At 51.0% G+C, this 24,123-nt stretch overlaps 10 protein-coding genes across 10 annotated transcripts; 3 read left to right on the plus strand and 7 right to left on the minus strand.

Annotated features, from left to right (window-relative positions):
* Window positions 1-483: 483 nt before the first annotated feature.
* On the minus strand, window positions 484-4,494 carry PV08_04784 (uncharacterized protein; the record flags this gene model as incomplete). The annotated part of the gene is made up of 1 exon (XM_016379128.1): window positions 484-4,494. One exon carries the CDS (start codon window positions 4,492-4,494, stop codon window positions 484-486), a length of 4,011 nt encoding a protein of 1,336 aa, XP_016237805.1.
* Window positions 4,495-6,428: 1,934 nt separating this feature from the next.
* On the minus strand, window positions 6,429-7,172 carry PV08_04785 (uncharacterized protein; the record flags this gene model as incomplete). Its single annotated transcript, XM_016379129.1, has 1 exon — window positions 6,429-7,172. The coding sequence occupies one exon, from the start codon at window positions 7,170-7,172 to the stop codon at window positions 6,429-6,431; it is 744 nt and encodes a 247-aa protein (XP_016237806.1).
* Window positions 7,173-7,464: 292 nt separating this feature from the next.
* On the plus strand, window positions 7,465-8,311 carry PV08_04786 (uncharacterized protein; the record flags this gene model as incomplete). Its single annotated transcript, XM_016379130.1, has 2 exons — window positions 7,465-7,577; window positions 7,633-8,311. 2 exons carry the CDS (start codon window positions 7,465-7,467, stop codon window positions 8,309-8,311), a joined length of 792 nt encoding a protein of 263 aa, XP_016237807.1.
* A 250-nt stretch (window positions 8,312-8,561) lies between these two features.
* PV08_04787 (pre-rRNA-processing protein PNO1) lies at window positions 8,562-9,344 on the minus strand (the record flags this gene model as incomplete). Its single annotated transcript, XM_016379131.1, has 1 exon — window positions 8,562-9,344. The coding sequence occupies one exon, from the start codon at window positions 9,342-9,344 to the stop codon at window positions 8,562-8,564; it is 783 nt and encodes a 260-aa protein (XP_016237808.1).
* Window positions 9,345-9,689: 345 nt separating this feature from the next.
* On the plus strand, window positions 9,690-11,927 carry PV08_04788 (uncharacterized protein; the record flags this gene model as incomplete). Its single annotated transcript, XM_016379132.1, has 2 exons — window positions 9,690-11,807; window positions 11,904-11,927. 2 exons carry the CDS (start codon window positions 9,690-9,692, stop codon window positions 11,925-11,927), a joined length of 2,142 nt encoding a protein of 713 aa, XP_016237809.1.
* A 478-nt stretch (window positions 11,928-12,405) lies between these two features.
* On the minus strand, window positions 12,406-13,659 carry PV08_04789 (uncharacterized protein; the record flags this gene model as incomplete). The annotated part of the gene is made up of 1 exon (XM_016379133.1): window positions 12,406-13,659. One exon carries the CDS (start codon window positions 13,657-13,659, stop codon window positions 12,406-12,408), a length of 1,254 nt encoding a protein of 417 aa, XP_016237810.1.
* A 696-nt stretch (window positions 13,660-14,355) lies between these two features.
* On the minus strand, window positions 14,356-15,690 carry PV08_04790 (uncharacterized protein; the record flags this gene model as incomplete). Its single annotated transcript, XM_016379134.1, has 3 exons — window positions 14,356-15,366; window positions 15,424-15,556; window positions 15,623-15,690. The coding sequence occupies 3 exons, from the start codon at window positions 15,688-15,690 to the stop codon at window positions 14,356-14,358; spliced, it is 1,212 nt and encodes a 403-aa protein (XP_016237811.1).
* An 836-nt stretch (window positions 15,691-16,526) lies between these two features.
* Window positions 16,527-19,637, minus strand: PV08_04791 (uncharacterized protein; the record flags this gene model as incomplete). Its single annotated transcript, XM_016379135.1, has 1 exon — window positions 16,527-19,637. One exon carries the CDS (start codon window positions 19,635-19,637, stop codon window positions 16,527-16,529), a length of 3,111 nt encoding a protein of 1,036 aa, XP_016237812.1.
* Window positions 19,638-20,309: 672 nt separating this feature from the next.
* On the plus strand, window positions 20,310-21,802 carry PV08_04792 (uncharacterized protein; the record flags this gene model as incomplete). The annotated part of the gene is made up of 3 exons (XM_016379136.1): window positions 20,310-20,947; window positions 21,002-21,245; window positions 21,323-21,802. 3 exons carry the CDS (start codon window positions 20,310-20,312, stop codon window positions 21,800-21,802), a joined length of 1,362 nt encoding a protein of 453 aa, XP_016237813.1.
* Window positions 21,803-21,997: 195 nt separating this feature from the next.
* Window positions 21,998-23,119, minus strand: PV08_04793 (uncharacterized protein; the record flags this gene model as incomplete). Its single annotated transcript, XM_016379137.1, has 2 exons — window positions 21,998-22,873; window positions 22,943-23,119. 2 exons carry the CDS (start codon window positions 23,117-23,119, stop codon window positions 21,998-22,000), a joined length of 1,053 nt encoding a protein of 350 aa, XP_016237814.1.
* Window positions 23,120-24,123: the final 1,004 nt, after the last annotated feature.

The following is a 24,123-nucleotide window of genomic DNA, read 5'->3' on the forward strand; positions in this document are numbered from 1 at the left end:
TACCTCAGGTAGTTATGTACCTGGTTCCCTGTAGGCTGTATCCGTATCCCGACATGTCAATAATCATCCATCTCTTGTCCTACTCATTTCATCCCATCGTATTTTTCCTTCTTTCTCTTTCCAATTTCTCCTTCTCATACCTACAACTACAAAGAAACCACCCTCCCTTCATTGGTGATTGACATGGAAAAAAAAGGCTTGTCCAACCCCTTTTCCGCCACCACTATCAGATAGAATTACAATGCTCCATATGCTAAAGCGCTCACAATGCCAGTGCTGTTCAGTTTTCCTCACAACAAAACAAATTGTGTAGCACACACATGTACGCTCACCCGCTGGAAAGGGAAAAAAAAAGAAAGTATTGGGTATCTCTAAACGAGACCGTACAAAAAGAAGAAAAGAAACAATGGAGTGGCCAAGACGCTTGCTTGAAAAATGGCCCAGTCAACCACGACCTCGTAGTATTATCGTCGTTAAACAGCTTCATAGGAACAACATCGCACTCTCGCGACGTTTGGCCTTGGCGCTGGCGGCGTTCTCAGGGACAAGCATATTATTCGATCCTCCATATCGGTAGCTACCAGATGGTGGCTGCGGGGGAGGGTAGCGTGGTTGCATGGGCATGTCGTGCGGGATCGATACGTAGCTCCGGGTTTCGTAGGATGGGTGGATGGGCGAAAAGCCAACATCGCTGGTGCTGTCGGTCTGATGGTCTGCCGTCTGACCCTGAGACGCACCGGTGGCGCTCGAGTTGTGAGAGAAACTACTCTGGTTGTACGCTGGAGTCGGGAGGTCGGTAAACATCATGCGACGAGGGGATCGGATGTCCTCGGGAGTCAAAGCCCCTTCACGATCCATGTCAGTCGAACGGACAGATCCTGCGTCGCTGGTCTTTTCGAAAATAGCCTCAAACTCGGTCAGGAACATCGCAAATACCGGGGCAGGAATATTGAGAGTAGGTGAGAAGACAATCCCAACATTCTTCACACTCATCTTGTTGCGATCACAGTTTTGCACTACCTCTAGCAAATAGGCCGAAAGAGTTCTCAACAATGAAAAATTGGCACTTGGCAGTTGGTGAACCAAGCCATTGAAGGCGGTGATTTTCTGAGCTTTGTCATGCAACTCGAGAACTTTGATGAACTCCAAATGCAGCTCTCTGGTCAAGATTGTTGAGGGGAGCTCTCGCAGGTAGGTCTTGAAAAGTGAAGCAACGGCATGCACGTCGTATTCTTCCTCGTCTGTCAACAAATCCACGTCCCCTTCGGTGTTGAAGCGGTCCTTGAGCGCTCGGATGACAATATTGGAACCACTGAGACGGAATAAACCTTCCTCGCTGGCTGCATTTTTGGCTCGAAGATATTCAATGCAGCGGTAGACAACGGCGGGTAGATATATGTCCACATCGGTAGGGGAGTAATATTCGACAGCTTCCTGAAGTTGCATGCCGAAGACTGGTCTGACATGCCCACCTCGGTGAGCGTGCGTAACGTGGTCAGCTCGCTTTGGTTGAACCGGCTGCGGTGCCGCTGCAAGTTGTTCATAAGACGATTTCCTGAAATGATCCAAGAGAGTACGCTTCTTCTGCTCCCGTTCCTTGCTACTGCCATGCCCGGCTGATTTGTTCCCCCAGAGTCCAGCATCTGAGATGACACCTCCGTTCATCGGACCAGAAATATTGACCGGTTTTGGGGCTGCCTCTTGTGCAAACTCAGAAGCATGACTGGATGCATTGGATGGCGACGGTGTATCACTCTGGGATTGGTTGAACCTTGGACTTGCGGCCCCTTTCGAAGCTCCATCCTCAACGGTAGACTTATGAGAAGCTTTGGCATCTTTGGATTGTGAGCTTGGGACGCCTGCACCGTACTGAGATTTGGGTTCTGCAGGCTTCTCATCGATGTAATGAAGAAGGGTCTCAACCCATTCATCTCTCTCGAAATCACTTTCCGCACAGAGAACATGACGAACATAGCTGCTGTTGTCTTTCCGCTTCGGCTCGAGAATTAAAAAGGCGTGCCGATACTGGTTTTCCGTGTCAACTTCAGCGTTTGCCGCCGGATCAGTCTGTGTCTGTCGACCAATGCGTGCATTGAGCAGCTTGATCGTTCCTAGATGAGCGCCGCCTGGCGCCTCAAAGTACCTCAGCTCCGGACTATCCAATACGAAGTATCTGGATTTCCATCCTCCGAAGTTCTTGCCTTTTTTGGTCAAGTACCCAGACTTTGTTGGAATGCCAGCACTGGGTGGGGGCTTGGTGTTACTCTGGGGCTCTTCGCTTTTATGATTTGGCAAATTAAGCTGTGAATCCATCACATCCGTAGATAGATATTTGCATATTACCGCAGCGGCTTGCTCGTCCATCGGTGTGTCCAGAAGCTCTTCAAAGTATGATTCTATCGCAGCTCTTCGCGAATCAATTATGACCGGAGAGTGTCCAGAGAACAATTTCCGTTCCGGTATTTTGGGTAGATCTGCGCAACGGGGGCGGAGTTGCTGGTCAAGACTTGGAAGCGATGTCGGAACTTTCTCAACGCGCCAGAGCTCCGAGGAAGTCGCTCGCTCAAAAATGGACAGGCTAAACACCGAAGCTTCCTCCGTCCCCTTTACCCCCAAGATACTATTCCTGGAGGGCCGTAGCCGCGACGATGCCACCTTGATCTGAATTGAGGGAAGAGCGTTGGGAGGCAACAGGAAGTCAGGCCAGGTTGGGCTGACAAGCGAGCGACTCACAGGCGGGGCGTCGTCGGGACTCAGGGGGGACTCGTGCACTTGGGTTCGACCATGGTCGTCTTTCACCTGATTCGTGTCCATCTTCATCAATTGCGACGGACCAACCTTCTTTTGGCTGCCAGGAGCCGGTGCCTCTTGACCTGGTGTGGTAGGGTTTGGAAGGGCCTGCTTGGGCGCTCTAGGAGACAACGGGAAATTGCTCTTTGGCGCTCGTGGCGACATTGGAAGTGTAGCTCCCATAAGGGGAAATGGGCGTGGACTGGTCGGAAGGCCAGAGCTTCTTAGCGGAACCGAGAGTTGAGTTGATGAAACAGCTGAAAGGGTCGACGAGGGAGATAGGTGGTCGTGTGTCTTGGGTTCACTTGTGTAAGCCTGCTTGGGCACAGCGGGCGGTGAATGTAGTGGCGGAAGAGGCAGATCACCTAGCACAACCTCTGTCGCCTCGCCTTTGCCCTTCTTTTCCTTCTTGGAGCGGCTCCTAGCTTCTTGTTCTTTCATGACAAGTAGCTCACGTTCGCGGTCGTCCTCCTCTCGTGTCTTCCGCCTACCACGCTCCGTGGGTCCTCGTTGTTCGTCATCATCCCCATCACTGATGACCACCTCGGTACTCGCAATTTCTTCTTTCGTGGGGCGTAAATCAAGAGGTCTTGGGGGAGCCTTCCGGGAAGCCTGAAAAGACTTTGGGGGCTTATCTGAGAGCGGAGTCGCCTCAGTTAAAGCAAAGACAGGTTGTATCATGTCTGTAGCGAGGTTCTGGATTTTCGGTGCCTGTTGCAGGTGAAGGGGAGGAGGCATCATTGCTGGGTCTAGCGGCGAGCTTTGTGTTTGTACTGGCGCGGCCTTGCTGGGCGTTTGATTCTGCTCAGCCCTTAGTTTCGACTCGGACGCCGATAGGGCGCTGGTGTCCTGCGAGGTGCTCGGGATGTCGCTGTCCGATCGTGGCGACTCGGCGTCGCCTGGGCGAACGCTCACCGGAACCGCTGGTGTCTCTGACTGTAATTCCTTGACTTTTCTCCTGTACCGCTCCCTCTCCTTCGTTACTCGCTCCAAATCCTTATTTAGACCCAGGAGCAGGCTTCTTTGCTTGTCCACTAGTTTCCATAATTGCGCATTCTGTGCTGCCGCATGGTTCTTGTCCCTCAAGAGATGCAGAACCAGATTTTCCGCTGAGCCAGCCGTAGCAATTAGGTTCAGAACTTCTTCCCTGGATGGATCCTTTGTGTCTGTTGGTTGCTTCTGAACGTGCGACTGGGAAGAGATGCTCGAGATGGCCGAATCTATGGAAGACGTGCGAGGCATGGTCGTCACTATCGGTCCGCTCGTTGCGAGCGAACCATATGACTTCGGAGATTCGGACAGGGCAGGCTGCTCGTTGTTTCCCGAGCTGGTGAGGTTCAAAGAGAGACTTGCATCCAGACCGGGCTTGCTTGTACCAATGCTGCCGGACTGGTCGCGTGCTGGAGCAGATTCGCCCTGCCGTATGTGTATTGGAGCACTCTTCACCGCTGTATCAGGCACGGCACTCATCTGTTGGGGAGTGGGAGTGGCAGTGTCTGCAAAGTTCCTTGATTGACCAGGACCAGGTCTCGAGGAAAGATAGTCTCGAGGAATCAGATTGTTCCCCAGGACATTCTGGGCAGGTCTGCGGGCGGTCGAGATGTAGGTATGAGGGTCAGTCGGTGTAGGGGACGAAACAGTGGCGGCTGATGGGCTCAAACGGATCTGGGGTGAGCGGGATGTCGCTTCGCTCAGCGTCGACATGTCAGGAAATGAGTGATCGGCAGCATGAGGAACCTAGGTAATCTAGCCTCAAGCCATGAGGATCAGGGAGAACACCTGGACACCGCTGACAGGCCAGCGGTAGACTGCGCCGTGGAAAACGAAGGCAAAAAGGCGTGGGATCGCGCAGACGGGTCTAACGAGAAGTGTAAGAGGTTGGCCGTTCGTGGTCCTGCAAAAACCCCGAACCAGTTAGAAGCGCCACAGTCGACAAACCCAAGTGTGCAAGTAAGCGCCGGGATAGGCGAAGGTCGTCTGGGGGGAATGATTGGGTCCTGGCGAATGTCAGGAGGGAGGATTTGGTGTTTGAACGGTGGTGATGGTGGTGGGCATACAATAGCACATCATACAACTACCACGAGTGCAGCAGGTCAGATGAACCACTGCCCTCGCTCACCTGTTGTCGGTTGATGCACAGCTCTCGAACAAAGGTGGATACAGGTGTTGATCATCCTCGTATCTCAGTCTCAACGTGTAGTTGGTTTTTTAAGTGGGCTTGGGGGTATCGGGCATGAAGCCGATGCCTAAAATCAATAGCCAGGGCCCAGGAGTCTACGAGAGCAACAGCCTGCTGGACGCAAGTACTGTGCGTCCCAGAGGGCTGCGTTTTCACGGTTTCCAGTAATTCCTACTGTACTGTACGTGCGAGCTCGCTTGCTCTCATGCCGCATTGTCAATTTCCACTCTGCGACGGCTGCAGCCTATGGAGATTACACCTCGTACCACGGACTACAGTACGGAGTACGGTATCATGCCCACCTAGATTCATCCAGACTCCGTACTTAGATAGGGACCCTTGCATTCCTGAGCCGCGTCTCGTGAGTGACCTACTAATTCATCTACGGTAGGTATTGTATCCGTACCTGCGTCTGTGCGAGTGATTAATCTAGGAGTTCACCGAGTGTAGGGCCGCGCAGTTTCAGATCCAAATCGAAAGGCTCAAACAAACACCCACGTTTTCATGAAACGTTACCCTCATGTACTGTAATTGCGCTTCGGCGGGAGCCTCTAATCCAGCTAGTTTTGTAATTAGCTCCGACCCCCAGTCAAAGCTCCCCAAATGTGCTTTTCAAGCAATGCCCACACGAACCTTACCCAAGATGCACGCCCCCTGCCGTAGGCCGCGGCGATTCCCATGTGCTTAGCCAAACTGGGTCCCCGGGAGTGCATGCATCTGCCCTCTTTTTCTTTCTTTCGGCTCCATAAGTTGAATGAGAGTGCTACTATATCAGACGTAGGCGAACAAGTCAAGGCGAAAGGGGCCCAACGAGATCGAATGTTTTTGCTCGTCGCTCGAGCCCCCATGATAAATTCGATTGACATGACTCGTCAGTCACACCCAGGCCTTCGCAATGTAGCACTCTTAACGAAACGCGCAACAACTGCCGATCAGTGTCTGGACCCTGACGATCCGAGGCGTCAACGGTCATCTGCTTGACTCCGTCCTCGGCGTGTACAATACTTCGTGCTCCAGACTGTTGGTCATCACGCTCTTCTCCCTAGGCCACTTGGGAACCAGCAATCTTTTGCCGGCGGAACGCCATATCGCGGTCGTTTCAGCTGCAGGAACCCGAACCCTAACAGACCTATCTGGGTATTGGCTGAGGCCAGATCCTATCAACGCAAACTTGTAAAGGGGCCACTGTGACTGACGACGTCGTTCACACCAACTTCAGATCTGGTCCACCAGTTGGAGCGCGCCGTGCACCTTCTCTAGATTTTATCACTTCGAGTAAATGCACTTGCTCTGAGTTTTGCGCTGCGGCCAGAATAAGTCAGCATACTCGTTTGGACATTCCTCAAAAGCCTCCTATCTCTGGTAAGAATAGGCCCAGTCGATGAATTTGTCAAGGCTTGTCGTCGGCTCTGTTGCTACAATATCCGAAACATCATCGCGGATCTGCTTCGATCCATGATCAAGGTCGTTTCCGTTTATTTGGCATGCCGGGGGTGGAATCACGGCTACTATCCCCGGACTTCCCTGCAGAAGTGAACTCGATCGTTCTTTTTCCTGACGCAGAAAGGCTCTTTTTCGTGGCCAATTCTTGATCGCGTAGAGTCTGCTGGGCTCGAAGCAGCTCTTCTCTGTATGCAGATTTTGGAAAGCCTGTAGGATTCCAAACTTGCTTGGGCAGCGATGTCTTATATTGATCCTCTTCGTCCAAACCTACGCGGAGCATCATGGTGGCGAGAAGACCGGGGTTGCGGAATGCTGATTTGCTAGCCAAGTCCTCGTTGAAGTGAGTTCCTCTCGTCTTCAAGTCAAGAAATTTCTTGAACCTGGCTTCAACCGCCGGGTTGGGAGAGCCAGGCGGAGATTGAGGGAGCGACGTCATGGGATGCGATGCAAATGTAAGCTGGTGAATAATGTCTCGCTCAGTCATGGACTGTTGAAGTTCTGATAAAGGCTCGTCCTCGATTTCACTGTCCACCTGACTTGGCATAGATGGACCTACCATAGGCCCAACTGTGTCGGCGTGGGCAGTGGGGGTGATAATGTGTGAACTGAGTTCAACAGGCTTGATAGGAGACTTGGAACCGATATACGGGTTATGGTGTCCCGTTGAGTTTGATGTGGTGGCATCTTGATCTTGACCTTTGTTGTCGTCTGCAACTTCATCCTCCTCGCTGCTACTTTCATAGGCCACAAGTGCGCTCATCCCGCATGGACTTCGAGAAAGAAACGGTCAATTTCCCCGCACTAAAGAGTGGTTAGAAGCGGTAGGGACAAGGAAATCTTGAGACTGATCAGTGATCATCATGTGTTCAAATATTCTGTAGGGATATCAGAATGCGTTTATTGGCTTAATGGTTCGCCGTAGATTAACTACGGTGTGCAATTGCGCTTCAGTACCAGCCCGTGTCAGGCATACGGCGATTGCGACTACACAGTACGTCAAGTCCTAGGACATTTACGACTTTCCAACACTCCTTCTCAATAACTCCTTCAACATGGCTTCCCTACTCAATACCGGAGCTATGCCCTCAGATCAGCCTGGCTACTCGTTCTCAAACTCTGCCGCTGCTACTGATGCAGCCGGAACGAAGCAACACGCTTTCTACCCGTTAGTTTGAGAAGCTGTTCATAGGATTGAATTCAGCAGGCTGACCGTATCCCAGATACACGGACAATGGCGGTTCAACATTAGGAATCACTGGCGCTGACTTTGCTATCCTCGCTGGTGATACGCGATCGACCTCCGGCTACAACATCAACACCCGCTACGAACCAAAGCTCTTCCGCATTGGAGATGAAGAAGACTCATCACGTATCGTTCTGTCGGTGGTTGGCTTTGCAGCAGACGGACATGCGTTGAAAGAACGGCTCGATGCGATTGCAAAGATGTACAAGTACCAACATGGCAAACCCATGAGTGTCAAGGCGTGCGCACAGCGACTTTCCACGATCCTCTACCAGAAGCGATTCTTTCCATATTACGTCCATGCAATCCTCGGTGGTCTAGATGAGGACGGAAAGGGAGCATTGTACAGCTACGATCCGGTTGGTAGCTACGAGCGGGAACAGTGTCGAGCTGCTGGTGCAGCGGCCAGTTTGATCATGCCTTTCCTGGACAACCAGGTCAACTACAAAAATCAATATATTCCGGCCTCAGGATATGGACACGAATTGCAACAAAGACCAATCGAAAGTCTGCCGAAAGACGTCGTGGTGGGACTGGTCAAGGATGCCTTCTCAAGCGCCACTGAGCGACACATCGAAGTTGGTGACGGTCTTCAGATGTTCATCATCACGAAGGATGGGATTCAAGAAACATTCACGCCTCTCAAGAGGGACTAGACCAGGTTAGAAAAGGTGCTGGCTTCTGGTGGCGTTGTCATTGTATGCATAGTATGGCGAATGGGAATTTGACCAATTCAATATTGAATGGTATTCATATCTGTCTCATGCTTGTACGCTGTATATGATCTGACCAAAGCATGAAATTTCGCAAATGACCGATTTCAGGTATCGAAAAAAGCAGGAACCCCTTCTGTAACGCCCCTTTTCTGCCCATCATACCTGTCATAGATCAAGTCTCGCACCTCGATCAGAATCGTTCCTTCATTCTTCTTGCAACTGTCCGTAAATTCCCATACACTTTTCCGGGCGGCGCACCCAAAATCAAACTGACAATTGCTTCTCTGGCTATTCTGATGTTCTGGAACCCACCTAGAATATGGATCTTGCTGTCCGCCAGCACAACTCTCGTCTTACTCGTATTCTCAATGGCAAATTTCGTTTTGCCATCCTTGCCTGCTATCCGACCAATCGCTCGTCCCAGATGCTCGCCCTGCAAGGTTTTGACATCCTTGATTTCAAAAGTCTCAATGTAAAGATCGTCCAGCCTCAGGAGAGCAATGGCATCATCAGTATCGAATCCGAGAGTGAAGGCCTTGACAAAGTCTTCGCCTTTCTGCAAGGCCCCAGAGTCAGTCGTAAATTTCGAAGTCCGTAGTTCCACTGCTTTGGACTTGATGTTCATGCGCACTTGGAGTTTGAGGTGCTCGACCAACGGAGGGTAGATTTTGGGCCAGCTGGTTTTTAACGGGGTCATGCGGTGTGGTGGGATGGGGACTTTGCGGGACTGTATTCGGACAGTAGTGAGAGAATCTGCTTGGGCCGCTGGTGCAAAGCGAGGGCGGCCTTCTTCGTCGAGTTGCATGCTTGTATCGTCTGTCTTTTCTGAAGAGAAGAGGGCGTCTTGTGTTGCGGTGACCAGGTCGAGGTCACCTGCCTCGTCGGCGGCTTGGTCGAAAGAGGGCTCTTGGAGGTGTGCTTCTGTTTCTGCGAAGGCTTCAGGAGCGCGTTGCAGCGCCGTAGGGGCAGGCATCCTGTCGATGACGGCAGTGTCTTGGATTTTGTTTCGAACAAGAGAATATCACTTGCCTCTGTGAAAGGTTTGGCGGTTGTGAGGGATTCGGGGTTGGGCGAAGAAATAATTTTCTCCGCAGCGGGTTTTGACCTTTTGGGCTGAAAAGGCATGAAAATGCATGGATCAAGTTTACGATCCATCGCCAGGCGAAACGAGGCTTTTCCGGCTTGCATCATTATTCATGCACATGCTTCTCTTCCTCCTTGCTTCCTTTCATCCTTCAATTGCCTCACTCTGCCTCTACGAGATTTCCTCTCCATATTCCTCGCACAAACCCAACTTTATCATTATGACCGCCCGACTATGACGGATGTCTTTGTCCGAGGCATACGCGATGTCTCGAAATTTCCCGCACTGGCCACCCGGACGACTCGAGTAACACAAAGGCTTGCAACCTCTTCCCTGTACCGAAGCTTCAGATACCATACGCCACGACGAATAGCAGTCTTGGAGAGTCCGTCAAACAGCTATGTCACTAAAGCTGCCAAGGGACTCCGTGGGAGCGGTCTTCTCGCCTCGCAAGCTGGTCGACTGCCCGTCGGAACACCAGTGTCTGGCGCAAAATCCAGCCCAATAAGTTATTCTTTCCAAGCACCGGCGTCAACGCTCGGTTTACACTTGGCTGGGAGGAGCGCCGACCCATGGCCACAGACTCGTCTAGCCCGAATTTTAAAAAGAGGGTTCCATCAAAGCCAGCGACGCACGCAAAAGCCGGCCTCGAGAAGAGAAGGAATTGAACAAGAAGCAAAGAATAAAACCTCAAAGCCTGAAGTATCACAGGAACAAAGCACCTCCAGACCCGAGACAGGACAGAGCCAATCCCATCATGAGCACTTTTATGACAGAATCCACATGCCGCAGTTCCATCGTCCGACAAAGGAAGAGCTTTTGGCTGCCGCTACTGGATTCTGGTCGCGGCTCAAGGTTCGCTTCAAGTGGTTGACTATTAAGAGCACCCGACCATTTAATGTTGATGAGATTGTCGGGTTCATCTCGTGGATTGCGCTGGGTCATGTCATCTGGATTGTTGTAGGGACCACGACTTTTGTTTCGCTGGCCATACTCGCGATCAATACAGTCTTCGCTCAGGAAACGTTGGCCGGCTGGATCGGCAACTATTTGACCAAGTCGTCCGGCCTTCACGTGGTGTTCGAATCTGCCATCGTCCCAAAATGGAGTGATGGAGTCATCACATTCAAGAACGTGTTTGTCTCCAGAAGACCAGGCAAAAGCAATTCCCGAGTGACAAAGGGGTCGCCCGAGGCGGCGGCACAAGCCTCGTCTGCCGAAGACCCCGTGCCACCAGAAGAACAGAACTACACGCAGTTTGACATCACAATCGGCGAAGTAAACGTCACATTATCGTTCAGCAAGTGGTGGAACTCCAAAGGACCTCTACAAAACGTCGAGATAAAACATATCCGAGGCGTGGTCGACCGGACCCACGTCTTCTGGACCGATGAACAAATCGACCCCAAATCATACCGTCACGAACATAACCCAGGTGACTTTGAAATCGAATCCTTCAAGATCGAAGATCTTCTTGTCACCGTCCTACAGCCAGAAGGCTTCCGCCCATTCCCCGTCAGCATCTACAACGCAGACCTTCCCCGCCTCCGCAAACAATGGCTCTTCTACGACTTCCTTGGAGCGAACAGCATGACTGGCGAATTCGACCGATCCCTCTTTACCATCCATCCCCGCCAAACACACTCCTACACTGGCGCCACATTGCAGCATTCAGACGATCCGTCTAATGAACCGTGGAGGAAGCAATCACGGATCAGAATCGACGCAATGAACATTGACCACCTTAACCGCGGTGCTGTCGGGCCGTTGTCGTGGATCCATGAAGGCAATGTCGACATCGTAGCCGACGTGATGATTCCAAACGACTTTGAAGAATCCGTCATGAAAGTCATGACGGACTTTTACGAGCGGATGGAAGAAGCACTGACCTCACGCAAACACGTTGACCTCATCTCTCCTCGCGACGACGCAGACTCCGTCGCATCCGACGACGGCGGCGGCGTTCTCTCTGCGTCCACCGAGCCCAAGGCCGTCAGGGAGGAAGACAAGCGATACTTGGTGATGGACCTCCGTATCCATCTCAACGACGTGCGCGCCGTAGTCCCCCTCTTCACCAGGGACTTGTCGTACATCAACAACGCACTCATACGCCCGATCGTGGCGTACATCAATTCTCGGAGAACATTTATACCCATCAACTGCCGCGTCGTGAAACGCCTCTCTGACTTTGACGGGAGCTGGACCGTCTTCGACTCTGGCCTGATGGACGACTTGTCCGCCGAGGTCTACGACGCCTTCGCGAGAGACGTCACGGACGAGCAGGCACGTTTGAGACGCTTCAAAAAGGTTGGCCTGTGGAGTCTGCAACTGGCGGTCCAGGCAATTTTCTTGGTACGTCTTGTTCCCCCTTCAATCCACCAGCCCCCTCGTTGTTGTTGTTGTTGGTGCAAACCGTACGCATGTACTGACATCACGCGACTTTTACAGGGCATGGCGGGAAACATTGCCTGAGATACTAGTCTACGAAATGTGTTCATACTTAGGGAGTACTAATGAAATGATAGCAAAGAATCTCTCTTCTCTCTGTTGATGAGACGTGAAATTATCCACATGGGATGAGACCACGGATGTACAAAAAGTTCAGTCAAACGGCTCTGCCGTACCTTTTTGGACCAGGCGTTCTGTTTCGGAAATTTAGGGGGCTACAAGTCATGCTTTGCTTTTGTGTTGCGCCGAGGGTTACATGAAGCGAGTTCAAGATGCAATGAGCGTTCTGGCGTATTGACTGTTGTATAAACAAAGATATCTAAATCAGTATTACTTACCACTTACCACCTATCACCTACCTTCTATCAGGGCCCAGCCTCTACTCGGTTCTTAAAAATCAAACAACGCCCACCTCCTTCTCTTAATCTCAAAACCAATGAATGAGCACTGACCAAGACTGACCTAAACAATCCTTACCTGTTTTTCGAAAGCCTGAGGCGCCTCACAAACACCGCAGCTGCCGATTTCTGTGTTCGACCAGTTCGCCGTAATCGTCTGTATAACACACCTCTCTGCACGACGGGCACGTCATGTCGTTACACGTGTGAGCAAGTGTTTCATTGAACCAACTCAGAAGGCAATCCGTGTGATATGGTTTCATGCAATCGTAGGAGATGACGGCGGCTTCACCTTCACCTAGGTCCTCGCGGCAGATGACGCAGTCGCCGTCCTCGGCTGCGATAGCGGCGAGAGCCGCAGCATCAAGCGGCCTCGGGTCGGGACTCAAACGAGGGAATGCAAACTGCTCACGTAGGTGTGAAAGCCGCAGACTGTCCACCACATCCTGGAAAGGTTTTCTGTACCTCGCTCGTTCATAGCGAAACAGGGCCAGACGAGTCTTTTTCTCTTCACCAACCAAGGTCCGCTCAAACTCGATCAGATGTTGGTCGACCCTGCTGAAGTCGCCCTTCAGGCTGACCAGCATGTCTTCGGCGTTGTGAACGGCTCGGCACAGCACCCCCCAACGGGTGTGTGACAGACCGTTCTCGTTCGGGAGCGAGATCTCAGAGATTGTAAGCTCCGCGTCAGTTAGCAGCCGGACGAGTTCGCTAGTTTTAGCTTGAGTGCAGAAAGAGAATCGGCGCACGATGTTGACCCGCTCCTTCATTACCGGAATCATTTGGGAAAACCCGTCCTTGAGACGCCTCAAGTCCAAGATGTTGTCACGGAGATGGTTCAGCATTGCCGCACAGTCAACGTCTGGTTCATAGAACGGTTCTGACGTGCTGCGTGGTCGAGCTGGTTCGTTTGAAGTAACAAGTCGGAACTGGAAGTAGGGTGGGTCCATATGCAGCTCGTCGGCGTCCTCTTCCTCGGGCCAGGAGCCGTCGCTGTCGCTGTCGATCGGGGAGGGCAACGGGTCGTTGTCTACAGGACTGTAAACGTCGAGGGCAGCTGGCGATTCCGGGAATTGTCTGGTAGGAGACTCTCTTGGGCTGTCGGCGGGCCAAGGGAGACGACCGGCGAGTATAGCGGCATACGGCAAGTCGACAAGCCCGACGCGGCGAATGGCATTTATAAACGTCTGCATGATTCGATTTTGTTCGTCCTCCGTCTGCTCTTCGGGTAGGTAGTTGGCTGCGTAGAAGCTGATGATGTCCTCCGCATCAAAAGTCTGCAATCCTGACATGTTAGCATAAACAAACCCGTCCGTATTCGCCTCGATGAGATTCCAGTTTCTTTCCTCACGATCCATGATTGCGGTGTTCTGGCTGATGAAGCTACCGGTCTCGATCTCAGAGTCACGGGTGATTTGGTTGAAGATACTCTTGGAGATCGAGGCTGTGGTGAATGTCCTGTCGTAAAATCGAGGCAGTCACCGAGGGGCATCGGCCATTATTATGCCCCTAGGCTTGGACAAGGAAGGAGCGTTGCCCTTGTCCTGTCTTAGAGACCAGACATTGTGTGCTTTGCAAGGCGCGTCAATGACAAAGAGATGGTACCCTCCGTGCCATGACTTGTGCCATGAAAAGGGGATAAAGCTCATTGTGACATGCGATTAGTAACAAAGCTGGGTTCAATGAACAGGTAAGATGAATTATCCCGAGCATCATGTGTATCTCTCAGTATGATTGGTTTGAAAAGCAAACTTTTGATCGTTTCGTTATTCAAAACTGCCTTGTGATTGTTTCCCAGAAACTTGTCAACGCAATTGTAGGCTCTATTCCTCTCGAATAGACAAGGGCTCTTTTGCCTCCGAATGCGCCCCTTCCGGTTCAGTTCTTATAATAGTAAGCATCTTCGCAATTCGAATTTCCGCAATGAATGCAGTTCAAGTGCTGTGTGAGCCGAGTGCTGTATCTTGTATTGCCGTCCTTGTGCAGCTCGGGGTTGCACGCGTGTCGCCACCAACCGCTCCTTGGTTCCCTTCCTGGAGAGCCTCCCTATGAAGTTATACTAGGCTCCTCCTGGCTTTCGGAGTAGAAGCAGCGCCAGTACATGGCGGTAGCTCTCTTCCTCTCGGAGGTGGTGTGATGGGAAAATATGTGGGTTGATCGGACGTGTATGAAAGGAGTGATATTCGGTCTTCATCGAGCACTCTGATTCTATCGCTCAAAACCTGAACTTCGTCGCGTAGTTCCTGAATGGTAAATTGATTTGTGGTATGCCTGATTGCGGCTTGCTGGAGGACGGCCCATTGGAAAGATGGATTGCCCTGCATTATCGTGCTGAAGGTGGTGTCGTTGATATGCTGGGATAACAACTCGCTAGTCCTAGCCACCAGGAAATACCATAGACCGGTGTCGTCTTCGAGGGTTATAGTGCGCCTCCTAATCGCCCTTTCTTGTTCCGGGGTTGGATTCAAGATAAGAGCCGTGTTCATGGTCGTTGATTCTTCAGGTTGCGCTGTGCTTTTGAGATGCAAGCCCGTGTCTCCGTTGATCCCGTTGAGCGCGTTAGAAGGGTTGAAAACTTGACATATCTCGACGGGTCCAGCCACTGTACCGCCTGAAGGAACCGGCATGGAAGGAGTGGCTATGGTTACGGGTGTCAACGATGGACCCCGAGCTGCGGATTCTGCCATGGACTCGTTTGGACAGCCGAGCAAGTGCTTCAGGTTCAGGACAAGGTCATCCGGGAATAGAAGTAACTGATATTTGAACTTGGCAATGGCCTCTTCTTTGAGTTTGTGGATCTGATATCTATCTGCAAGCCAGTACATCTGTGCATGGAACGAGTCGGGCTCTTCCAAAATCTGTCGGTCGAGCATGGGGCTAAGGTCCCATGTTGGTGCACCTCGTCCCTGGGCCATGATGTGACGAAGATTCGGCACCAAAGGGTCAGTCTGCGTGGCGTCGTTGTCCTTTGGTTCATAATAGTGAAGTGTGTAAAGCCAACGCAAAAGACTGCCGACAAGTATGGGGGTTTCCTCGTGGAGAGTGAGGGTCACATTAATGGCACCCTCGCACAAACTTGTCAGTACAATGATATTCAGCCTTTGAAATGTAAATCGACATACCTCATGAGAGAGCATGATTCTCTTGAAGAACTCGGAGCAGCTACATAATTTCCGGGCATGGGCTTTCCAGCTATATTCTCCGACGATTATTGTCAAGCCAGGAGGTTCTGCTTTGTTGAGCTGGGAGACGAAGCTAGATCACAGTCCGTCAACATGATTTGTAGGGTCGTTGCGAAGGAATGAAGACTTCTAGACTTACGATATCCTATCGTTATCCCAATTCTTGTCCGGATCCTTGTCCGAATCTTGCAAACTGGTGACAGGCATGTCAAGTTTGTGAGAGAGGATAAAGGCGATATGGGTAGTAAGATATTCAAAATGAGATGGAAAGAAGCACGAAATGCGGTTGACTCCGTCAGGTACACTACGTGACTCGCCAGAAGGAGATGGAAATAGAATGAACAAAGAATCCTTATAGGAACAGATGAAAGGGGCTGGGGAAAAAAGATGCTGCGTGAGCAAGTGTAACCACTGCCTTGTGATCCGGATCAAGTTTGAGCTGTGAATGATTGCTCAAAGTCACAAGGCAGTGGTAATAAAGTGAACGGAGTGGTTGGTTACGACCAAACCAAAACCACGTCGAGATCGGCAGACTCTTGTAACTCAATGTAATATCATATCGACGCAACCTCAGGACCTAGTCTGACATGGACAATTTACCTTTGATAGTTTCAAACACCCTGGCATGGGTATAGAGCATAAGAATCACAGGATGTACGCACACCTCTAGTCTGCTAATCCTTGATCTCAAAGATTAACAGGTCTGAAATAGGTATGTCATGAATCAGCAAAGCTCTTCCGCCAAACATCACTCGGAAATGAGTTTGTCGTGAAAGAGCAGGGCATTTTCTCCTCGATCTCGCGCGGAAAATGCTCAGAGGCATTTGTGACTTGTGATCTCCGGCCATGGCATGAATGAAGCCGGAGACGTATGTTCTGTTCGAGTCGCGCTGCTGAAAACAAAGTAAAGGGATTGGAACATGCACGACAGGACATGGAAAAGAATGGAACATCAATGCGTACATTGAGGGTATCTCTGCGGGAGTGGAAATTAATATACAGCCATTTTGTACAACACTCACCTGCATGAACGGGAATACAACCTAAGCAGTCATCTGCAGGCTCTTCTCCTGCCATTGTTCCGGGTCTTGTCCGATCCAGTCCTTCTTTTCCCCGAGAATACAGGTAGATCTTAGCTCAGGAGATGGCTCAACAAGGTACTTCTGTGCGACTCGCTGAACATCTTCTTTGGTAACATCAAGCAAGTTCTCCCGTGATTTTTGGTCCATGTCTTCTGTTATGCCGTACATGAATTCTTTACTCGCCTCGCTGCTGACACTGCTGGGAGCATCAATGCCCTGAAAAATGCTGAGTTTGCTCTCTTCCAATTCCCGACTACTCCACTCCTTGTCTCGAGCATACTCTCCAGCACGACTGAAGACCTGGAGAGAATTCCGGGGATTTGGATCCCGGTATGAAGACATGGTGAAAAGACCGCTGACCGGACTTGCGCTTGCCCAAGCACCATAAGCACCGCCTTTCTCTCTCACTTCAGGATGCAAGAAATTATGAACTAGAAGCTGGCCGAGAATGGTTAGAGGAGCTTTGTCGGGGGAGGAATATGGCGCTGTTTGCAGGCAGGTGCCAGTATATGATACCTGGAAAGGGAGGTTGAAAAATGCTCTTCTTGACAGTGAAGATCCTGGCACAACAGAGCGCGAGCTAGAACTTGCAATACTTGCTGGACCCGCTGGGAGTTGCGTAAGGAAGGCTTCAGTCACGGAGCGATTGGCCGAAACCGACTCAGGTTCGCATACCAGACGCATTGATAGATCTGGAGAGTTACGAATGGCGAATAACTGGATCCTTTGCAGTTTCTCAATGACCTCCTGAAGACTTCCGGGGTCCTTCCGTGCCGCATTCAACGTTCGAGCTGTGGCTTCTATTTGGGCCAACCCCGACAATTGATCTTGAACAGTGCCTCGACTGGTCAGAGCGGCAGCTGCACTGGTTATAGCAAAGTGGTGACCACTCTCTGCAACGGCGTCCAAGGCGCCGGATGTCTTTGATTCTAGAAGTTCCTGTATAGCAGCAGAGGATTTAGGGTTCGTGAAATCGATCTCCAATAGCAATGTGCGAATCAGCTCGAACATAGCTGGGACATTTCTGTCAAGCGCATGACCACTCAAGAGTAACCCTTCGTTGTATTTGTCCAAGCTCCACGGCTCCGGAGCCGTGAAAGGAGAAATGGAGATACCGCCGGTCTTCAGCAGGATCTCAGCTTCAAGATCCCCAACAGACTTGTTCTTGGTGCCCAATCGCATCAAGGACTCGGTGAACAACGGCATCAGCAATCTCAGATCTTCGGGAAGATCCTTCAAAACATGTTTTGCCTGGAAATAGGTAATACCGTTTGTAGATGTTTCACGCCAAAGACATTTGACATCACCAATCGTTGATTGGTAGCGTGGCTTCTTCTCCTTCTCTCGTGCAATGTCATTCACACGGAGCGTTGGCAACGACTCTAGATTCTCGGATTGAGCAGACTCTTGCTCCTCGAGCAGCTGTAACTCCTGTTTGCCCAGTTCGGCAATGGCTGCCTCTGATGAAATCGCATTCTTTTTGACTTCTTCCAGGACAGATTTTCTCCGTCCCTCCTCCTGAATCTCCAGAGTCTCCCCATAGCTCTCGGATGGTACCATTGTGAATTGCAAGCACTCGTCATTCAATAAATACTTCTGTACAAGGTTTTCGAGGTACTTTTCGTCCCGCAATCGTATCTTGAAGGCGTCAATGATTTCATTCCAAGCGAGGCCGTCCATCGGATTGACACCATTAAACCAACCAGCCAGAGTCTTCTCTAAAAGGCCCATTCCAAAGTTAGCTGTTTTATGTTTGAGACTGAGCTCTAGCTGGTGCATATAGCCTTCGATTTTATGAGGCAGGAATGCTTCATGCGCTTTGTCTTTGAGGACACTCTGAATTGTGTCCTTCAAGCCAGCAGTGTCCTCTGCCTTCATCCCATCGAGACCGATAGAGAACGTGCCGATTTTGGTCGAACTATCGTACCCGGAGTTGGGGCTGAAGTTAGTACCGAGACCCGACTCGATCAACCCCTGGTAGAGCGGCGAACCGTATCCATTCATCAGAAGCGACATCATGATGCTGAGAGAGAAAGTTTCCACAATATCTGAGGCTTCACAACCAAGCCAGGTCATTGAAGACTTGTACTGTCGGTCTGTTGGTTGCATTGTATCAAGGGGTCCAGGCACTTCGAAGGCAAGAGGACCATTAGAAAGATCAATCGGTAACTTGATGTCAGAGTCCGGGGACGACTGGTCGAATTTAGATATCGTTTCGTTAACTTGCTGAAGATGCTCAGCAAGGCTAAGGCTGCCATAGGAAAAAATCTTCGCATTGCTTGGATGGTAATGTTGTCGGGAGAAGTCAACAAGCTGTTCGTAGGTGAGATTAGTCATTACCTCCGGATCGCCACCAGAGTTGTACAAAGACGGGAAAAGGTGTTCTCTGAATCTGATGTAGAACAGATAGCTCGCATCCGACATCTGACCCTTCATCTCATTATAGACGACACCTTTGAAGACCACGTTCTCCTCTGTGGCCGGTGCTCGAGGATCTTCTGGCCCGAGTCTCCATCCTTCTTGGAGAAAATCTGTCCGCTTGAGAAGTGGATGTAATGTTGCATCGAGGTAGACTGAAGACAGATTCTGGTAGTCTTTCGTATTTGTAGTTGCGAAAGGATAGGATGTATAGTCGGAGGAGGTGAAAGCGTTCATGAAATTGGCTAGAGATCGGGGCATCATCTTGAAAAACGGGTCTCGAACTGGGTATTTCTGACTTCCACACAGTGTGACATGCTCCAGGATATGAGGCAACCCTGTTCTATCTGTAGGGTTCGTCTTGAAATTGATGGCAAAGACATTGTTCTTGTCATCTCTAGCCACATGCAGATATTCTGCTTTTGTTTTGTCATGTTCTAATCGCAGCGCCGTCAAGTGTAACTCGGGAACGTGCTTGATCTCTTTCAAGGTGAATCCTTCTATACTTTCTCCCGGTTTCGGATATGCCGATAAGTCCGTTATCGAAGCGTACCCTTTGCTGGTAACTGGTCTATTCCGAGATATTCTTGTCTTGGGCGCAGGTCGTCGGGCGCAACGCTGTAGGCCATGGCGAACCGCACCATGCCTGAGCATGACAGTTCGTGCTGCTTTCGCGCCGAAATCCAATTCGGAATGGAGCACGACCGCTGTCCTGTCGGAAAATCAAGGTGAGTAAACGTTGCAATTGTTCCCGTCGACAGATGTGAAAATGGCCGATGGACCAAGATGGATGTACAGGCAATGGATTTTGCAACCTCCACACCGGGTGCAGTCACGTGCCATCGTGGACTTGCCTCGCAAGGTCTTCGTTATACACCCATTTCAGCATGTTGGTCTCCCTGTTCCAGGAAACGATAACAACATACAACAGTACACACTATTGGTGGCATCATTGTTTACAAAGAATTTGCTTTCTCATACCCCGTCCGAACCGCCCTGTTGCGCATTGTATGGTGTGGCTTGGCCCCGAGCAAAGATCTGCAAGTCCACTCCACCACTGCGACTCCCGGGCGCTGATACTGACTCTCAAAGCTGCGATCTCAGGCGTCGATATCTGCATCGAGCATCCTAACTCTGAGCGGACGTGTTACTTCGCTATAGCCCCGCATATCCAGCAATTGGACCACTCCGCCTCGACCCTACCGGATTCTACCTGCGCTCTCAGATGTACGGGGAAAGTCCTTCACCTACACGTTTCATTGATAGTCGTCGGCGCTGAAATAGCCCCGGAGATTGAATAAAAGGCGATCGTCAAAGGCATCTCATATGGCTACCATCGCCCAGAGCCCGATCTCTCAGACCACGACGGTAACAAATGGCGAGACGCAGGACCAGGCCCCGCCAGCGCCTACGGGCAAGAAGGCAAAACCAAAGAAGGATAAGCAGTTAAGTGCGGAAGAGAATGCGAAATTGATCCAGGCACGGTTATCACAGCTTGAGCAAGAAAAAGCCGGAGAGAAGAGCCAACAAGCAGAAGTTGACCGAGAAGTCAAGAAGGCCCAACGAGATCTCAATGAGTTGATCAATAGTGTGGAGGGGCATTCGGGACAGCTCGAGCTTGCAAAAAGAAAGTATGAGGAGCTTTTGCGAGACATGGAGAAGGTGAACCGGGAATACCAGCGAACCAAAAAGCGAGCAGATCAACTTCAAAAAGACCAAGAGAAGTCAAAGTCTGAGCACAGCAAAACCGCGACCATGAAGGACAAACTGGAAAAGCTTTGTCGAGAATTGACAAAGGAAAACAAGAAGCTCAAGGACGAGAACAAGAAACTCGAAGAGACAGACAAACGCGCTCGCGAAAATATCAACGAAAGACTCGATCAGATGCTGTACGACGTCCAAGAAGTGATGAATTCTAAGACGAGCACACATCATGAAAACCTCCATCTTGAGTTGGACGAATTGTACGCTATTCAAGAGTGATTCGGGAGACAAAGTATACTGACTCAGCTTTACAGATTCAAGACCCGTTGCAAAGTACTGGCAGATCAAGCAGAAATCCGAGAGATGCATTTCAAAGCAATACTGCGATATAAGGACGCCGAAATTGCCCACCTACAAGCGAAACACGAGGTCGAACGTCGAAGAGCCGATGCAGAAGCTGGACGTTGCAGAACGCTCACAAACCAGGTGTCTACATTCTCTCATACAGAAGCAGAGTTACGCAGTCAGCTCAATATCTATGTCGAGAAATTCAAACAGGTTAGTTTATGACCCTTTCCCATACCCCGTTCATTATGTCGATACAAATGGCTGAAATCTTGCTCACAATGCAGCAGGTGGAAGACACACTCAACAACAGTAATGAGTTGTTCATGACATTCAGAAGGGAGATGGAAGAAATGTCCAAGAAGACGAAGCGCCTCGAAAAAGAGAACGCCACGTTGACTAGGAAACATGACCAGACGAACCGCAATATCCTTGAGATGGCCGAGGAGCGTACTCGAGACAAAGAGGATCTAGAGCGGCTTAGAAAGCAGGAGACTCAGATGCGGAACATCATCAAGAGCATGCAAGAACAAGGTCGCGGTCCGCCCGTACAGCCAGAGCTCGTCGAGTCCAGTGATTACGACGAGGAAGACGAAGAGGGATACGGTGACGAAGACGAAGAGGACGACGATATCAGCTATGAAGACGAAGAAGAGTCTGCCGTTGAAATCAGCAAACCTGTATTTGGCCCAGTGCCTCCGCCAGAGATGGTAGCGAACAAGGCCAACGGTCAGAAAGCTGCCGCTCTGGTCAACGGCGCCCAACATTAGGGGGACTGGCTCGGCCGCGTTGTTGTTTTCTGTTCGGGTGCAATTACATACTGGCAACATGGTTGATCGCGAACCGTAGGATGCTTTGTTGCGTCCGGCTATGGCCATAGCTTTGATGGCGATCAGTGTACTTGTACGAATCCAAACATCTTAGCGATTGCCCCCCCAACTCCCCAACTACGTAGGTGCTCTGCTCTATAATCTACTTCTCGGGCCGCCGATATATGAGCTTCCTAACCTCAGCATGTCTACAGCCTGGGATACCATTTCCTCGACGATGGCTCTGGCCGGCTTGACATCCTTGATGATGGCGGCGACCTGGCCCATTAGGAACGGCATGTCAATCTCGTTCTCTTGTTCCAGATCATACTGCATGGGCACGATACCCTTGTCCGTCAACTCTTTGATTCTCTCGGGTTGGTCCTCCCACTTCTTGACATAGTCGTTCATCCTACACCGCAGAGGCCGGCCGCTCACGACGAGCGTGCGCAGGGTGTCTGTGAAGTCGGCACTGACGACGGCTTCCTTGTGCAATCTGCTCGCGCCGCTCTCCTCGGCCGCGACGAACCTCGTGCCGACCCAGACCCCGACGGCGCCCTGCATGAGGCTGCTCGCCAGACTGCGCCCGTCATAAATTCCACCGGCCGCGACCACGAGCGCGGGCTCTCCCGTCAGAGGCGACTTGTATCTCTTGGCCACGTCGCACACCGCGGGGATGAGGATGCTGTTGGCAATGTCGCCCGTGTGCCCGCCGCCCTCGGTGCCCTGGGCGCAAACAATGTCCACGCCCGCCTTGAGCGCCTTCTCGGCGTGCTTCGGCGCCCCCACCATATTCATGATCAGGATATTAGCCTCGTGCAAGCGTTTTATCGTCCTGGCCGGCGGGACGCCGACGGCCGACACGAAGATCTTTGCGCCACTGCGGATGGTCACTTCGATCAGCTCGTCCAGTTGGCCGTGGGTGTAGTCGTGGTTCGTCTTACGGGCGTTGCCGCCCACCTGAGGAAGAGCCAGGTCCACGCCGAACGGAAGCGAGGGATCGTTCAGATTAGCCTTCAGTTCGTCTATGATCTGTACGAGTCAGCCGTCTGCCACCCACTTTTGAGTGCCGAGGAGGAGGCCTGGGGAGAGCGTCCATACCTCTTGTAGTTGCTTTGGTGTATATCCTAGACCGCCTATCGTTCCAATGCCGCCGGCGTTGGACACTGCCGCGGCGAGCGGACCGCCAGAGGTTCGTGCCATGCCAGCGAGCATGATGGGGTATTTGATACCCAGCAACTGCGTCAACGGCGTGGTGAGAGGCGGCGTGGACGACATCATGAACAGTGGCTGTGAAGAGAAATCCTGCAAATTCGAGTTGGTGGAAAAAGGGAACAATAGAGGAGCAGATTTCAACGGCGATGAAGCCTAGGTCAGCATTTTGTTCTACAAGAATATCCTGGGGTTGTTCAAATACTCGCTCCCCAGACAATGATAACTGTGGGGTTGGCAATACTGGGTGCAACTACCGAGGCTCTCCGCGGCGAGGCGGCTCTATGGCAGTAAGCTGCTCATCATGGTCGCTGGGCCATGTATAATGGTACCGAGGTACAATAAATACAGGCCGCTGAGATACAGTGTAGGCGATCAAGTGAGTTGTACCACGATGAGATGGTATGTCGGGTACTGGGTGTCATCATTTCGTTAGGCGATTTTCAGACATCATTGGGCAACAAACGGAGAAGAGAAGCTGAGATGAGGGAGAGAATTTAGCTCCATAATGCAGGTACTGCACCTACGGAGTACAGTATGCACAGTACAGTAGATACCTAAGGTAGACAGTGAATATAAGCATGTCTGACAAAGCCTCCAAGCCTCTATGATTGGGTACTTATTGCTGCACGAAGTTGTCAGACATAACCATTTTGACCGCGACAAGAGCTTAACCTCGCTCTGTCTTTCCCGACATCTCAAAAGGGTGTTATACTTTCGGATATGTGTCGTAGAACAACATCAGAGGTCTTCTGAAGGAGCTCATCAATAGCCATATCCGCTTTTGATAAACACATTTCACACAGGTCGAATGATGATCCCCTGGAAAGCATCGAGATCGGTCAATTAATTATCCCAGAACTGTTTGACTTGAACAAGAGCGCGTGGCTTTGAGGACGTTCTTCAGGACTGATCCAGGTCAGGACACCTTTGCGTTCGAACACACATATACAGAGACGTTGCTTCCCAACAAGCAATGAACACTTGACGATTACCGCAGGCGAATACCATCCGCGAGGCTGGCAGACCAAAACAAGACCCCGACATCCGATTGGAGTTTAAAGCCCGAC

This window comes from Exophiala spinifera (assembly GCF_000836115.1).
Source record: "Exophiala spinifera strain CBS 89968 unplaced genomic scaffold supercont1.3, whole genome shotgun sequence".
Taxonomy (NCBI): domain Eukaryota; kingdom Fungi; phylum Ascomycota; class Eurotiomycetes; order Chaetothyriales; family Herpotrichiellaceae; genus Exophiala; species Exophiala spinifera.